The sequence below is a fragment of the Aristolochia californica genome, unplaced genomic scaffold, assembly GCF_029961685.1.
Source record: "Aristolochia californica isolate CCGP_79_NKW_82.1479 unplaced genomic scaffold, dmAriCali1.0.hap1 SCAF_10, whole genome shotgun sequence".
Classification (NCBI taxonomy): Eukaryota; Viridiplantae; Streptophyta; class Magnoliopsida; order Piperales; family Aristolochiaceae; genus Aristolochia; species Aristolochia californica.
The window spans coordinates 28472095-28489689 of record NW_027181771.1 but is presented as its reverse complement, the minus strand read 5'-3'; the positions used below and the strand labels follow the sequence as shown (position 1 = coordinate 28489689).

Genomic DNA, 17595 nt, shown 5'->3' with positions numbered 1-17595 from the left:
ATTTTCCAAGCAAGATGTTTATGTCTCTAAAACGGTCATAGAAGGTTCGCTTTCCATTTCTCAACACTTAGCTATCAAGTATTACTTCATTTGTTTGTATTGAAAGCTTTTTCTGCCAAAATTTCACAAGAAACCCTAGAAACTGAAATAGGAGCTTGTGGTATCAACACCAATTGGTAGTAGGGTCTGTACTCAATTAGTCTGCAAATCCTAAATGGTGAAAGCGAATGAGGAGGAAATGGAAGTGCGCATAATATTATTGTATATAGGATATTTTGATGTGATTATAAGTATGGACCGGTTAGTTGCATATCATGCTAGTGTGGATAAAGGATTTATTCGAGCTAGAGTCTCCCCTTGGGGTGCACCATATTGTTTGTAAAGAAGACTATTGGTCGACAAGGAGTTGAATTGTTGTTATAGATAATGAATACACATAAAAATACTACAAATATGAAATATTTAATATGGGTAAAATTTCAGATACGTCTAAAAACGTCATCTACAGCATTTGAACCGAAGAAAAAAAAAACTGTCATTAAACTATCTCATGATGCTACTACCACATTTCTAACTCCTGTCAGACAAATAACCGGGTGATTGGGCATGTTTTGTCCAATTCCTTTACTTTACACTTGGTATACGGATAAAACTGGAATCTAATCTAAAATCCTTCAATAGGTGTAATTTTGCCCTTAACCAATAGCATTGGGGGAGAATTGGACATGTAAAACAGTATGTCTAATCATATAAAATTGCGAAGAAACTTACATTGGTTCAATTGGTTGGCGTAGCAGCCATTTGACAGCATGATAGAGCCTCACAAAGCCTAAAAGATGGTTTAAACACTGTTCCAAATTAATCATCGTTTGCAAAAGAGTTCCCATAGATTCTCAAACAAGCAACAACTCTCTAAGCCCCACTAACATCTTTAACTGACTCACGCCAAGCATATTCTCTCGCACCATCCTTGTCAACAATTTTGATTACAAAATTTGGTGGAGCCACAACTAATCTGGAACGAATTTCCAGGATGCATTTGTCAACCAGATCAATAGCTTCTTCTACTGTCATCCCAGAGTGATAGTGTCGATCCATCAATGCCAATGAGAAGTAAGATCCATACCCAAATGCACCTTTCTCAATCTTGTGAAGAGTTGCAATGTAGTCAATGTAGTATAGGGAAGGACCAGTCTCCTTGTCGTAACCAGCCAAGAGAAGGTTCACAAAGTATGGGCTCTGCATAAAACCAATTGACAGGCTCAAGCTTGAAAGAAAACAAAGTGGTACACAGAACCCAAAACAAAAGCAATTAGCTCAGTCTTATCCCTAATCAGATCAGGCACTGTGTTCATATTGAAATACATGCATGAACATTCCCTGTACAAAAACCATCAAAATCAAAATCACATTGAAATCAACAAGAAATAAAACACCAATGTGCCCAATAACTTGAATGAAGCTTCCACAACATCAATATTCCCCTTCTCCTCAAGCATAAGTAAATTTCTTCCATTCAACAAAAAAAAGGTCATTCTAGAGGCTATCATCAACAATTGAACTTTGTGGAAGCAAATTCACCCCACTTTCCCTGGAAAACCAAATAAAGGTGGTCTCTAGAGCTATAGTCAACAACTGAAATTTGAGGCACTGGATTTCTTCTACATTCCAAGAACCACAATAAGAACAGAAAGAAATAGAACAAAATCAAGGGTGGATCTGTTTTGAGCTGGCTCGAGTGTAAAAGGCTAACTCCAACTCACCAAAGTAGAATTAAATTCATACAACAGAAAAAGGTAAAAAACTCAGAAACCTCCAATATAACAAAATCCACTGGGTAAGCAGACTTAAATTAACCCAGATTAGCCAGCATAACTGGCTTGCATAATCATGAGCAAAGTCCGCTTGCAAGTGACTGTGAGAGTCATCAAAATTAACAAGCCTCAATGTCTAGTCAGGTTATAGTTTTTCATCCGAAACCCATCATAAATTATGAAATTCAACCTATCCCTAGAATAATCAGTTTGCATCAATCAAAATTGGCTATCCTGATCCGAGTGGCAAAATCATACCAACAATGTGACTACTACTAGGTTCATCAAATTGGTCACACGATGTTCATGTATTCAAATTAAGAACAAAAGTAAGAAGCAAAAAATGCCCCCCCAAAAAAAAGACGAGAAACACTCGCACCAGGCCACCAGGGTTAACCACCCTCTATCTATGTTAGACCACTTAACAAGCTTGCAGGAGATAGTCAGGAGACAGTCAGGAGCCACATCAAGGGAGTAGCAGGAGTTTTAATTGTTCAGAGCAAAGGAAATTCTGTAATATTTATTGTTTTTAAATAGGAAAAGGAAGAAAAAGAAAGGATACTTCTACATAGTATTTTCAAATAAAATCTCTAAACATAAGTATTGTTTATCCTTCAATCAATTAGGTCAAACTAATATCATGGCATTATAAATTAAAGTAAGAAGCTAAAAAATGCCCAAAAAACAGATAACAAACACTCGCACCAGGCCACCAGGGTTAACCATCCTCTATCCATGTTAGGCCACTTAACGAGCTTGCAGGAGACAGTCAGAAGCCACATCAAGGGAGTGCTGGAGTTTTAAGGTTCAGAGCAAGGAAATTCTGTAATATTTACTGTTTTTTAATAAGGAAAAGGAAGAAGAAGAAAGGATACTTCTACATAGTATTTTCAAATAAAATCTCTAAACATAAGTATTGTTTATCCTTCAACCAATTAGGTCAAACAAATATCGTGGCATTATAAATTAAAGTTAGAAGCTAAAAAATGCCCAAAAAACAGACAAGAAACACTCGCACCAGGCGACCAGGGTTAACCACCCTCTATCTATGTTAGGCCACTTAACAAGCTTGCAGGAGACAGTCAGAAGCCACATCAAAGGAGTAGCAGGAGTTTCAAGGTTCAGAGCAAAGGAAGTTCTATAACATTTACTGTTTTTTAATAGGAAAAGGAGGAAGAAGAAAGGATACTTCTACATAGTATTTTCAAATAAAATCTTTAAATATAAGTAATGTTTATCCTCCAATCAATTAGGTCAAACTAATATCATGGCATTATATATTTAAAGTCACTCCTTACAAAAATAAATTCATTAAAAAAAATCTCCTCCGGTTGTTATAGGAATTGAACAAACTTGACAACTAGATATGGAAATATTCTTAAAATAAAGCAAAAGGTATCAAGCTCACTCGATCATTAGTAACTAAGGACAATTACATAACAAACAGAAAAACAGAAAAAGATAAAAGATAAACAGACCTTCCTTAAGGCAGTGGCAAGTTCACCTCGAGTGAAATTAGCTGCTGCAGCTGTCGTTAAAGGGATGCCATTTCGAAATTGATATAGATGCACATTCTTCTGTATGTATTCTGTAAACTGGACCCTGAAAAAACCCAGCATCTATGAAGAAACAAAAAGAGAATAAACAAACATCATTACTCTAGATTTTCTTTGTCATGCTAGAGTAGTTTGAAGAGAAATAGTAGATACCTATCACCGCCTTCTCCACTGGCACCAAGAAGCTTATGAGAATCAAGGACCATGATCTTGTCCTCATTGGACTTGTGCACAAGAATGCTGTGTACTGCTGAGGAATCAGCTACTATCAAAGCAAAGCCATTACCAACCAGTCCGAAGACACACTCCATTTCGAGTTTCTAACTATACAAACCATAAACAAAAAGAAGTAGAAGAAGAATAAGTACTATGATGTCAGAAGGAGAGAATAAGTGAAAAACCCTCACTAATATTTGGCACTTGCTCAAGGATTTTTCTGGCAGAAAAATGTCTTCTTTGTCTACACGGGACAACCAGCCCTCTTTAAAAGTCAAGATAAAAAGCCCAACCAACCTTCTAATCTAGATCTTCAATGTAACCAAGAGCAGGGAAAATCTGGTAATGTATTCAACACAATCAGGCCATTTTAGTTTTTTTTTTTTTTTTAATTTTTTGAATTTGTGAATTCTCTGTTTCTTCTTTTATCACTCATATCATCCTGCCATTCAAGAAACACCACAAGACAAATTAAATCAAATATGACTTATCCAACTTACACCACTTACAGGAGGATGTATCAGTTCAAGATATGGAATCTCCACCACTTGATAGTGGGCATTTACACATGATGATGATGAGCAGCCTTGGAGCATGAGCTACTTCACATCTTATGAATGTTTTTTCGACAAAAACACAAAAATAACAAATTGATATAAAAGAATCTAAGACTGAAGAGCAAAACCTCATAATTGAGGTCATTTCAGACATTGATATTTAGCGCAAATTTGAAAATAAACAAAGGGAAGAGGATGGAAGACACCTCATATAATTTCTTTTTGTATAGTGACACCTCATAAAAGACAAGAAAAGAATCATGGAGAGATCGAGATAAAAAGAAAGAAACCAGGATCTCACTTAAAAAAAATTACATCAAGATTTATACAAGACAGAGAGAGAGAAGGAAAAACGGAAATCATGATATAACAGAGGAAAGGAGATACGAGGTAAAAACAAACTGGAAAGACAAGAGAGATGCCGGAACAAGAAATGTCAAAAAGAGATGTTAATAACCCACAAAGCTCAAAAACATCCTGCTCGCATATGGTGGAGTTCTAACTACGCAGCAAACTTAGATAATTTAGAATATCACATGATAGGTTGAGCATAGAGTAGAACACCACTAAGATAAACAATGAGGCATCTCAAAAACATCCTGCTCGCATATGGTGGAGTTCTAACTACGCAGCAATCCTGAACCTATTAGACATACTGACATCGTCAAAACATGGAAGCAAACATAGGAGGGAAGAGAGTTCCAACACTTCCTGCTCTTAAATGATGGAGTTCTAGATACACAGCAAACTTAGAGAACATAGCATTTTACATGATGATGAGTGAGTAATTGAACCCCATTAAGATAAACAAAAAGGTATTCTATTTACAAGTTTTCTTTTTGATGAATTAGTAAGAGAAGCAATTAATTCTATGGCAGATGATTTCTGTACTACATAAAATGGGGGTTCCATTCAAAAACTCATCCACTCCCAAATAATTTCTATATCAGAAAAACAAGAAACCCATTACAAATCATATTACCACAAAGTGACAATCACGAGAACATAGAGGCTAAAAGCACATAAACTCAGACCAGCCAGTTGAACCAGGTTCAACCAGGGCTAGTCCCTTCACCAGGGCGTAAAAACACATAAACCCAGACAACACCAGCTGACTCGGCCAGGTCTGCCAGCCACCATACCTTCCCCCATGCAAACTAGAAGCAAGAAGAAAGGGGGAGGGGGCATTGACTTCCCCTCTAGGCTGTCAGGACCAAGGGAACAGAGGGCCTGGCTTCCCCACCATGGACAGCAAGGAGGCAGGGCCCCTCCTCTGCCAATGAGGAAAAATGGGAGATGAGATTGGCAGATCAACAGGGGAAAGATTTCCTCCCCCCTCTTTTGCCAGAGACCGCCCCAAAACATTAGAATCTCATTATATTTTTTTCTTCATAGAGAATATCAATATATCTCTTGGATCCTGTCAATGAATCATCTAATACAGATAGATTAAATGCCACAAATGAAATTCAAGAAAGAATTTACAAATGGTGTCTCAGTATATCTCTTGGATCCTGAAACATAAATTAGTAATTCCAACGAAGAATCAAGCACCCAAACCAAACCCAATCCATCAATCATCATCCTACTGACTCATGCAATAAATAGTCCAGGTTCAACTTGGGGATATTTCCCAGTTCATGTTCAAGTTTATGTTTGCATTGGATCCCAGCACCTGACCTCAAACAACATGTCATCCAAGCCATAGTAACCATCCTCTTTATGTCTTTCACAGCAAAAGAAAGAAACTCTTTGACTACTAGAGTTGAAGCCAGGAAAAGGTAATCAGTGGCATCAAGCTCCATTCTTGCATGGCTCACCAACAGTAAGGAATTCCAAACTCTTAATGGAGGAATTATCAGGAATAACTGGAGCCTGATTGAGAAGCTCTCTGTTCCCAAAAAAATCAAGCTGCTGAGTGGAAGCCTCAAATACCCAAACCAAGCCCTACCCATCAATAATCACCCAACTGACTCATGCAGTAAATAATCCAGGTTCAAGTTTGGGATATTACCCAATTCATAATTAAGTTTATTTTTGTGTTGGATTCCTGGACCTCAACTCAAACAAACTTCCATCCAAGCCATGGTGACCTTCCTCTTTATGTCCTATACAGAAAAAGAAAGAAAATCTTTGACTACTAGAGTTGAAGCCAGGGAAAGGTAATTCGTGGCATCACTGGCTCTGTTGTTGCACGTCTCAGCACCGGTAAGGAGGTCCAAAGTCTCAATGGAGGTATTACCAGGAATACCTGAAGCCTGATTTGCAGCTCTGTCCCCAAAAGAAATCAAACTGCTAAGTTGAAGCTATTTATCTATTTGACAATTGCACCTTATAGTATTATACATAACTCTAGCCATATAGAACAGAAACATAACCATATAGATGATTATACTTTATAGTACTATACATAACTTTTGTTCTAGCAAGGAGCAGTAAGTTACTAGTTTTTTACTTCTGGCTGTTATTCCTTCATGCAGTGATGAGGGAGTTTGTTTGTAGGAGAAATTTGTTGTTTTTAAAGACAGTGTTCTCTAAAAATAAAAAAAATACATAGTTCTAGAAAAGATTTTTAGATTAGCAATATTTTTTTTCATGTTGAGTGTAGTAGTCAGAGCACTTTGAAGAGAAATATGACCATATCGACGATTATACTTATATAATATTATACATATCTTTAGCTCCAGCCAGGAACAGTAAATCATTAGTTTTTAGTGCTGGCTGTAAATCCTTCATGCTGCGATGAGAGGATTTTTATGTGGGAGAAATTTGTTATTTTAAAAAACAAACTGTTCCCTTAAAAAAAAGTTTTAAAATAGATCTTTAGATTAGTAATATTATTTTCATGTTAATGGTAAGGGCAATTTAGTCATAACACTTATGGCTCTATTATTTTAGTCTTGCAATAATAGTATAATTGCAATTACTCACTAACAGATTCACCAACAGATTCAGTAATAAATAAGAGGGAGTGGAGGGTCGAACCAGTATGTTGGATGAACCCTAACTTTGTTTCCTACAACTTCTCTTTCTGTTACTCTTCTTTTATTCTTCTCATCCCCTCATCTTAATTCCAATCTAAATTCCATTAGCTTTTCCCTACCTTGTTTCCACCTAATTTCAGTCCTTACACGGTTTTATAGCAAATCCCAAGTGTTTCTCTTGTGATTATCATCATTGTTTCGAATGTCTGTTCAATATGATCCATTATGTTCCCTGTGATCCATTTTACGTTTACCGCATCTCGGGCCAGGTCCTGTATTTAGGCCTAGACATGAGGCAAAACGCAGGTGGATAAAAGGTCACACCATTTAGGGTTGTAAGTGTGCCATGTCTCAAACCAGTTTTCAGAATATGAGAGATTATTATGGGAGAATCCCAAAAATATAATGGCTAGGAGGATCCTGACTTATTATTTGGAGAGAGGCCTCCTAATCTCAACCAGTCATTTTTTGGAGGGGTGGAAATTCAACATTACATCTGTCCCCAAATTCAACTCATACCCACACAGTATATGGGTCAATATATTGTCACCAGAATAAGAATATAAAAAATAAAAGGTAATAAGATTTTAGGTTTATTTTAAGAACCAGAGTAAATGGATCAGTAAGTTAAAAAAAAAAAAAAAAAAAGGATCCTGAAGTGAACTCCTACAGTGTATTTTTTTTTTTTTTTTTTACAATAAAAAAGGGATTCAATTGATAGAGAGGGCTCCATCCAGGAGGAGATAAGTAAAAAATAAGAAAATCAGAAGCAAAAAAAAAAAAACTAAGAATAAAAGATAAAAGGCCACTGAGCCATTTCTTGTAGTATTTTGATGATTTGAAGATAGATGTAACGGCTGAAACATCTTATGGCAGCATACTCCTAAAAGCCCCCCTAGCATAGCTGATGCTTTGGAGAGGGAGGGAGCAACCCGGAAACATCTGACTGTTGGTAACACCCTCTCCCTTTGTGTTTCTCGAGTTTTTTTCTTGTAAACTCATACAGTGTAAAAGTACATAAGTATTCATATGGCCGTCCATAAAGCAGAAGAAAACATGTACACCAAGTCCAGATGGCAAAGATGCTAGTAGACCCAAAAAGAGGCAATTTATAAACCAACAGATACAACAGACGACTACTAACAGCTTACTCATCGTTCACCTTGCACTTGCAAACCAACAGATATAACAGACGACTACTAACAGCTTACTCATCGTTCAACTTGCACTTGTAAACCAACAGATATTACAGACGACTACTAACAGCTTTCTCATCGCTCACCTTTCACATACACCAGTGAAAAAACATTAAAGTTAATTAGGAATCATCCAAATTCATATGAAGAAGCACACTAGTTGAGAAACAAATGGAGTACAAAATGAGAAAGTATTAGGACAAAGCTCACACTTACTCGGTGAAAATGAAAATGTATCAATTCAAATCCTCATTTGATAACAGGTTTTTTTAACCATTACAAGCAGTTTTTGAATACAGTGCAATTGCATATCTTATCGTGGTTTGACAAAACCATCACAACAGTTTACAAATTACTGCAAAAGAATCTCAAACCGCAAAAAATCTCTTCAACTGCGGTCATGCCATACATTATTGAAAAGAAACATATTCCGAAGAACCAACATCAAAGTTATCAAAGAAATCAGAGATACCGAGACCATAGAAAATATGTTATTTATGAGAAGGGGAGAGAGATGAGAACAGAGAGAGATCACACAGATGCGAGAGAGTTTCAAAAGAGTACCTGCGAACAAAACGTCGAGAGTAAACCAAAGGAACGAACGAATTTCGCTGGCTTTCTAGGGCACGGTTAAGTAATGAGGGTGAATGGTGGCGTGGGGAAGAGGAAAGAGGAAAGTCGACGCGTGAATAAAAGATTTAATTAGCACCTCCGTGGCCAGAAATACACCCAAACGATCTACTGGCGCAATATTACAAGTGAAAGATATAAAGAGGTCGCATCGAGTGCTCCGACAAGTTTGAGCTTACCCTACCTTACGTGGGGATGGGGGTGGGGGTTAGGGTTAAGTTAAAATTTTAGTTAACTTTAATTTATCTTTTATGGACAAATTCAAATGCGCTGAAAAATATATTCTCCTGAAATGAAAAAGATTATATAAACAAGAGAATGAATAATTTTTATAATATACTTAAATAGAACATATACTTAAATATATAATTAACCAAAATAAATATGGTTAATACACTTATAAGTGATTTAATATGTAGTATTAAAATATATTAATAAACTAATTAATGAAAGACTATATTATATTACTTAATAATTATAGTTTATTATAAATTAATATAATAATTATGTGTGACTAGAATAAATTATAAAAAAATAAATTAATTAAAAAATAACATTAACGAATATAATAAATATATAAATTATTTTTAATAACATAAGATATATTTAAACATTAAAAATCACTAATTTATATAGTAATAAAAATAAAAATAATAAATATATATATAATTTTATCAATAACATAATATATATTTTTATGTATTATTAATTAATAATATATTGCCACAAAATTTAAAACCATTGGTTTAATTAATTATAACAATGGGACAATTAAACAAAAACAATTTATCAAATATTAACTTTAACAATATTTTAATTATAACTATTAAATCACTAATTTAATAAAGTAATTACAAAATAAATATACTCAATAAATAAAAATATTTATTTTATAAATAACAAAATATGAATTTTTTAAAAATATATATATAATGAAGTTATGACACTGATTTAATTTTTCCTAACTTAGGAAAAATTAAACCAGCGTCGTTTTCCTCACGATAATGGCAGGAGACAACGGTGGGCCAGTAGGCAATGGCAACGGAGGCGGCACTCCAACGGTATGCCGAGAAGGAGATCGAGAGGCTCTGTGACAGAGGCTCGGCCTCCTGTGCTTGATGGCGGCTCTGCGAAGGAGGACGAGAGGGAGAAGAGATGGAGGCCGAGAGGGAGCAGATAGATGGAAAAAATTTGGGGGAGGAAGGCCAAGAAGGGAGAAAAGCTGAGAGGGAGAAGAGAGCGCGAGAAGCAGACGAGAGAGGGAGAAGAGAGTGGGAGAAAAAATTTCAGGAGAAGAAGGGTGAGAGAGAGGGAGAACAGAGCTAAACGAGGAAAAAAATTTCATCGGGGGAGGGAGAGACGCGGCCCGCGCAATCGCTTCATGTGAATGATTTTCAAAATAGGTATGAAACACGATTCCCCGATTTTTGCCTGAGAAGATTACCTGGTGTGATTCAAATGAAGAGGCGCTCATTCACCACTAACGGCCTATTTGAATGAACAGAGTAATGCACAGGTAATTCATCTCTGCTTCATTGTAGACTAACCCATCCTTAATACTTCAAACTTTAACTTGAACTCCAGCTTAGCATGAGCCTTAAATTGAACTCGAACTCACGCTCAAAAATTTTATATGAGTTCAAATTCAAGCTCAAGTTAGGTTGAAGTTCAATATATATTTAAAATTATAAAAAATTAATAGAGAAAATTTAGTGATGAGCTTAAGACCATTAAATTGCATGGCAGAGGAGTCCATGACTTTTTAATGGAGCATATTAATGTACAATAGCCAACTTAAAAAACCTAATAGAAAAGGCAAATTTTTCCATTAATAGAGTTTTTTTTTTCCATTGGCAAATAGTAACATCAAATGTTGAGGGACCCAAAAGGGGTGAACAACCAATCATCTTGGAGTTTGAGGTAAATAAAAACAATCATCAACCAACTCAAGAGGGAAGTGACATGAGCAATTAGGATAAAGGGTATTTCGTAAGAAAATATATGTTAAGGAATCGGCCCATGAGCCAACAAGTTGAGCTGGGAAAAACTCGAGCTCGGTTTGCTATACTTAACGAGTTTCATTCTAAGTTTGAGTTCGAGCCAAACTCAAATAAAAATATAATTAAGTTGAACTTTTGTTGAGCGAGCTTGAGCAGCTTGTGAGTTGGTTTGGTTCAATACCACCCCTATATGAGGGTATGAAAAATATTATATAAAAAACCTACCCTCAATGAAAACTAACTTAGTAGAACCAAATAAAATTTATTGTTTCTTAAATAAATATGGTAGAGTTAAAGTTGAATCTCACCAATTTAGAATCAAAATAATTCAATTTTGAATATGTACCTTATATTTGAACAAACACCTTGGTTTTTAAAATATACCTTGACTTTGAACATATCCCTTAGTTCAAATATCTCTCTCACCGAATTATAATCAAAATAATTCAATTTTGAATATGTACCTCAGCTTTGAAATACACCTTAGTTTTAAAAAAAAAACCTCAATTTTGAACATATACGTTAGTTCAAATATATCTCAGTTATAATGAAATATACCTCACTTTTCAATATATGCAATAGTTCTAAATTGTATCTCAGTCTTTCAACACTGAAGTACTTTGAATTTAACTACATCAATTCAATTTTTGCTTTGTCAAATTAATTTTTTTGCACCCAAGAACATGTTGACATTTTTTTAACACAAAGACCGTTTATTTGTTGTTGTGGTATTGCACTCTTATGGAGTTTCAACAAATTGGAATACATTTGATTAGACTGACTACTACTTTCAACATTAATAGGGTAATTTTAAAAAAAATACAATTATTTAAATGCCAAATCATATTTAATTAGTAATTTAAAATATTTAAACTTTAACAAAACACTCCTCCCTGCTTTTCAAAATGGAGAGAGGAAGGGGTTGGGCATCACCCCTTCCCTCCCTCTTTTGTAGAGTGAGTAGTCTGCCCCCCACCCTTTTCGTTCGTTACAGAGTAAAAAGCAAGGGCAACCTCCCTCCCTCCTCCTGGTTCACAAAAGACGAGAGTAATTTTCTCTATTTTTTATTAGGAAATTTGTTTTTAATTTAACTTTTGAATTTAAAACAAATGTTTTAAAGTTTTAGTTTCCGATTTAGTATATATAGATTTTGTTCATAAAAAAATTAATGACTTATAGTCAACTATATATAGAAATAAAACATATAATAAGGTCTTATTCAAATTACTTAATCATATGCAATGTGAATAGATCACGTAAGAATGAACCAACTTGAGTCGACTATTGAAAGGTTTTTTCACTTATTTTTACTTTTAGTAAAATTTGCCTACAATTTATTGGGCTAAGATATGTTGAAACAAAAATAATAAGAAGCTTAAATCAAGATCCAATTTAGATGGGATTGGACCAATGAGAATGATTTGTTTCAGAATTTAGTGGTCCTTTTTTTCTTTCTTCCAATAAACCTGGTTTCAATGCCTATTCACATTTTCCCAAGGGATCAATATATATAAAGAACTTCTATAGCCAATGTTAGCTTGACGATTGAGTAAATCAATAGGATTAAAATTTTTCCTCGTAGTGCATTGTCATAAATAAGCTTTCATATATAACATGACTGAGGAACACCAACATTTATAGATTTCTATATCATTAGATGCCCCTAGGTTTTGATGATAATAACATAATACCTTATAAAAGCTACTAATGGTTTATGAAAGTATGTATATAATCCTTCAAGCAACTCCTTGTTAGTCTTGAGCAAGACTGGTGAAATTGAAAGGTGAGAAAGCTAGACTTTTGGAGTCTAGGTTCGATTGTTTATTCCAAAGGTTTACTCTAGTTTTTATCTCTTGTTTTAGTGAACTACCAAAGATCATAATGCTTAGACGTGCTTGAATTGTCATTCTAATATACAAAAAGTCAAAAGTATTGGTGAATTGCCTTGGGATCACTTTGATTGACATTCAATACAACCTTTTTTTGCTGCTATTACCAAATCGACTTTGCTCCACTATCTTTGATCTTCCCTGGGGAACTTGGATGATATCCAACACCCCACGACACTAGTGGTAATCATGGTGGGTCTTTGTGAGTCTTTCTTGATTTTCCAACTTATGTGATAAGGATGTCAACTTGTGGTAATCATGGTGGGTCCTACTTCTTATGGGTTTGGGCCCATCTTGTGGGTCTTCCTTGGTCGTGTGGTCCATCTTATAATAATCTTACATATGTGGGCCTTCCTTGGTCGTTTGGGCTTGATCTTATCTTCCAACAACTACCAATATTATAAGTTTACCCTTCACCCTAATAAGAGTGAAGAAGAGACAGAAAATGTAAACTAATTACATTAGTGCCACTATAATTACATCATATATTCCAACAAATAGTATGGAGGAACATGTGGCCAAAACGCAACTCCTTAGCTCCTCTGTACTTTCATCATTTGATAACATAAGTGTAACATTACTTTAGATACCAAATCCTTCCTCCATCTCTCATGCTGAAGTATCATTTGCTATGTACTTAAGAAATAGGGGTACATCTTCTACCACCCGAGGGCACGATAGAAATATTAGAGGAGGCTTAACAAGAGGTGGTAGAGATGGCTTTGATTCTTAAAGGTTAGAAAACTAGGTTTGCACTCACTATGGTAGATGAACCATCAAGTAGATATTTGTTGAAAGCTTCATGGTAAACCAGACTGAGTCACTCCCAATCAAGCCTTGGTTCAAAATGAGAAAAATGCGGACTGATTAGTCCCAAATAGGCAAGAAGACTATCATCGATGATGATTATGAACTCTTGTAGAGGATGAAAATTTTGATAGTATCTCCTCTATCTTTTGCATTTTAAATTACTGTTGATGCCACCACTATTTCAGGTATGATTTCTGCCACTTCCTCCTCTTCATCCTGGATCATTAACTTAGGCACCTTTGAGCATCTTATTGAAAGATTGACCCAAACCTACACGACCAAGAAAAACCCACATATCCAAATGTGTTAAAAGATGAGCACAAACCCATAAGACCAAGGAAGGCTGTTATGGACCCAATAGTGAGCCGAGTCAGGCTGAGACACTAACACTGAGTCAATTACTATGACCTGAGTTGGTTATATAGTTATTTAGTTTATTTTCATGTTATGGCAAAATTATAATTCTCTCTGTAACCTTGTCGTCTTGAGTCTTATTTAACGAGGGAGGGGCTAGAATCAAATTTCACCCGAAAAAGGATCGGCGTTCTGCGAAAACGAACCACTGTTCAGGACGAGCATGGTTATCCATCGTCTTCAATCCTCGAACCATTCCGTGAATACTCCATTCCTTCGTTTTTCCCTGAGAATCACCTTCTCGTTCTCTTCTTCCCTGCGAATCGTATTGTGGATCTGGGACCATAACATCTTGGTATCATAGCTGGTCACGATGAACGATTCTTCGCTCCGAGATGAAACGAACGATTCTTCGCTCCGAGATGAAATAGCCGTAGTGTGCGCTTGGCTCCAAAATGAAATAGCAACATGGCGCAAAGAATTAAAATCAGCAATCCAGGAGGAGCTGCGTGCCCAGAGCACAAAATTAATCTCCGGAATAGAGGAGATACTTCAGGCTAGAGGGGCCGAAATCGAAGCTCGTTGGGATAAGGATTTAGAGACGAGGGTCACAATTTCGGAAGAAGACAGTGCATCCTCGATCTCTGCAAATAATTTCGCCCATTCCGAATTCGTTCAACCTCAAACCACTTAGGAAAAGCCCGATGTGGGTTTTCAGGCTTTCGTTCGGCCAGATGTCTCCTGCGTCAACACTGTTGCTGCGGTTTGTCGGCGGCAAAAGCTTCCTAAGGTCAGTATTATCGACGACAATGGTGCTGGGAAGAGCTCGTCGTTAAATCGATAAGGAGAGTACATAGATGCGAGCATAAAAGCACAAAAATCAAGAACCCGGAAGTTCGAAAACGGGGAGCACTCCGACGAACGCCAGCCCTATTCGAAACCTCAACCCCGATTTGCTGTTGTTCGCCGTCGGGAACAGGCCAACTACCGCGCGGCTCGACTATTGGCAACACGGAAATGGCGGCTACCGTGGGACCTTTGTATCTGAAAATCCCAAGATTTCCCATTTGCCATCGGGAACGCCGACTTGAATAACTCTTGTGGTACGTTTTTAGCCCCCCTCTCTCCAAATTTTGTCTTGCCCGTCCTCAAATTCCACGATTTTTTAAGAACAAACACTACGATGGCGTTGAGTGTGTTTAGTTGGGCTGAGAAACAGAGAGGTGATTTTTCCGTGTTGGTTGTTGAGATATTGGCTTCCGCTGGTGATTGGGAAGGGGTTCAGGCTTCCGTGACCGAAATTTCCGGTGGGGATTTTCTTATGACTGTTCCTGCTTGTACATCTCTGAGTGGGAGCTTGGGGATTCTGAGGATGGTAGCGAAATTACTCAGGGTATGGAGTCAGAGGAAGGACAGAAAGATTGAGCCAATTTTGTTTACTCACAATCACTTATTGGGTGGGCTGGTGCATTCTAGGTTCATAAGATCAGTAGTGAAGGTGTTTGAGACACTAAAAACCATTTTATCTGCTGCTGAGACAGTACTTCGCCAGAGAGCCATATATGCCCTTCGGGAGTCATCTCTGACGACCTATAGAGAGATTATTGCTGCCAACTCATACCTAAATTATAGTGGTCTGCGGATGGAGAATATCATTCAGCACAATCCAAATGTGATTTTTGAGCTAGGTGTTCCGTATACCGAACAGCATGATGCAAGTGCTGCACTGAGGTGTGCCACACAATATTTGGAGGTGACAGGGGAATCAATATTAACTGGGTGGAGTTTCTTGGCTTTAATTTTATCTGTTGCTGCTGTAGTTGTTCTTGATGCAGTTTTATATGAAATTGCCAAGTGGGACCAGGGTACACTGCTAAGAATGCCGGCAAAGTTGAAAATTGATCAGTCTTTGCCTATAGATGCAGTCAAAACTTATCGCTTCCTTCTTGCACTGCTTCAAGTTCATAACAACTCATCTGGGTCATTCCAGAGCATAGCTACGGAATGGGATGATAAGGTTGACATTCAATCTACTAAGTTTGTGCAGAATTCTTTGGCTCACATGTATTCAGACGGCAGGGAAGTAATGTCCGCTCAGACCTTGTTCGATGAACATCTTCGACCAAGTGTGGGTTTTCTGGCCTTGCAGATTTTGGGTGTTACTGGCCACCCTCTTGAGGATCTGGTTGTGTGGCTACCTGGCCAGCCGAAGGTCCATTTTAGACAGTTTGTTGGTTGCCTTACCGTGGTTGACAAGGCTGGGAGAAGTCTCTTTTCCTACTATGCTGCAGCATATGGCGAGGCAGATACCATGCAGATGCATCAGGTGGTTGGTGATTACATAAATCCATATGATGTCATACTTGATGTTTGCTTCCCATCAATTCTGGAGCAAGAGCTGAGATTAAAAAAATATGAGCCCCAGACAAGTGTGGGTGTTGCTGTGTGCATGCCTTATGAAAGGCGTTTCTACCTCAATCTTCCTGAGGTTCAGGAAGCTCTACATGCAAACAGAACATTACACCCACCTTCAAACTGCAGTAAATGTGGACAGAACTGGCAACCCCTTGGATGCTATGATAAGAGATGTAGGTGGAACTCTCATGTTCCATGTTCCGAGTACACAACAGGTTACTGATGGGATACTGAGTTCACCAGCTTGACTGGCTTAACTATTAAAAATTATTGGGGTCCAAGTTTCACTCTGGTGCTTTTCCCCACCGAGGCAATTGCTGTTTGCCGGATCCTCACCTTTACTTGGGTTAAATCTTGTCTGAAAGCGCAGTCTCCTATCCCTAGAGAGGCGTATGCTGTTAGTCAAGACATTCACAATACAAAACTTCGTGTGACAAAGCAGCATTATGAGCTGCTGTATCCGCTGAATGCTAGCAAGGAAGAGCTTCAAGTGGCACCAGCGAGAGGTGCAGCTGATGAATCCGAAATCTGGGCTGTTAAGTCCTTGAAATATTCCTTAACATCAATTAGGGCGGCATCAGCTCATTCCTCTGAGGGGCATAAGCTTGGAAAGGGTGGATTTGGTTCAGTTTACAAGGGTCATGCACTGCAAAAACAGCCTCATAGAAGCATGCTAGGCCCACATGCAACGATTCAGGAAAAGCATAAAACAATGGCAAGGGCTTTTGGTGACTGTTGTTTAAAGGACTATGGGGTGATACCAATTCCTGAATTCGTTCACATGGTACTCAATGAAAAGGATCGGTTCATTGTGCTTGCATCTAATGGGGTTTGGGATATTTTAAGTAATGCACAAGTGGAGATTGTATCAATGGCTCCAAGCCGATCCTTAGCTGCAAGGGTGCTAGTTGAAACTCAAGTACCCAACCTCGAAGAAAGATGATTGTGTTGTGATCTGAATGCACTTAGATGGTAAAAGGGACTCAAAATCTGATACTGAAGAACCTCCAAGTGTCTTTGCTGATACCGATCACCTATATCAGTGCCAGTCTCAGGCAAAGGAATTGGAGGATGGTCATGGTGATGAGCTGAATCTAGAACCTTGTTTGCAGCGAAATTTCACAATAAGGTCAGCATCAGACAGTAGTGACCACCACCAAAACAGACGGGCCGC

General features: G+C 37.3%; 1 protein-coding gene across 1 annotated transcript; it reads right to left on the bottom strand.

Annotated features, from left to right (window-relative positions):
- Positions 1–726: 726 nt before the first annotated feature.
- On the bottom strand, positions 727–9066 carry LOC137935053 (proteasome subunit beta type-2-A). The gene is made up of 4 exons (XM_068779697.1): positions 8888–9066; positions 3524–3694; positions 3293–3416; positions 727–1239 (listed from the first exon to the last, which is right to left on the bottom strand). Exons 2-4 carry the CDS (start codon positions 3679–3681, stop codon positions 913–915), a joined length of 609 nt encoding a protein of 202 aa, XP_068635798.1. The 5' UTR covers positions 3682–3694; positions 8888–9066; the 3' UTR covers positions 727–912.
- Between the last annotated feature and the right edge of the window lie 8529 nt (positions 9067–17595).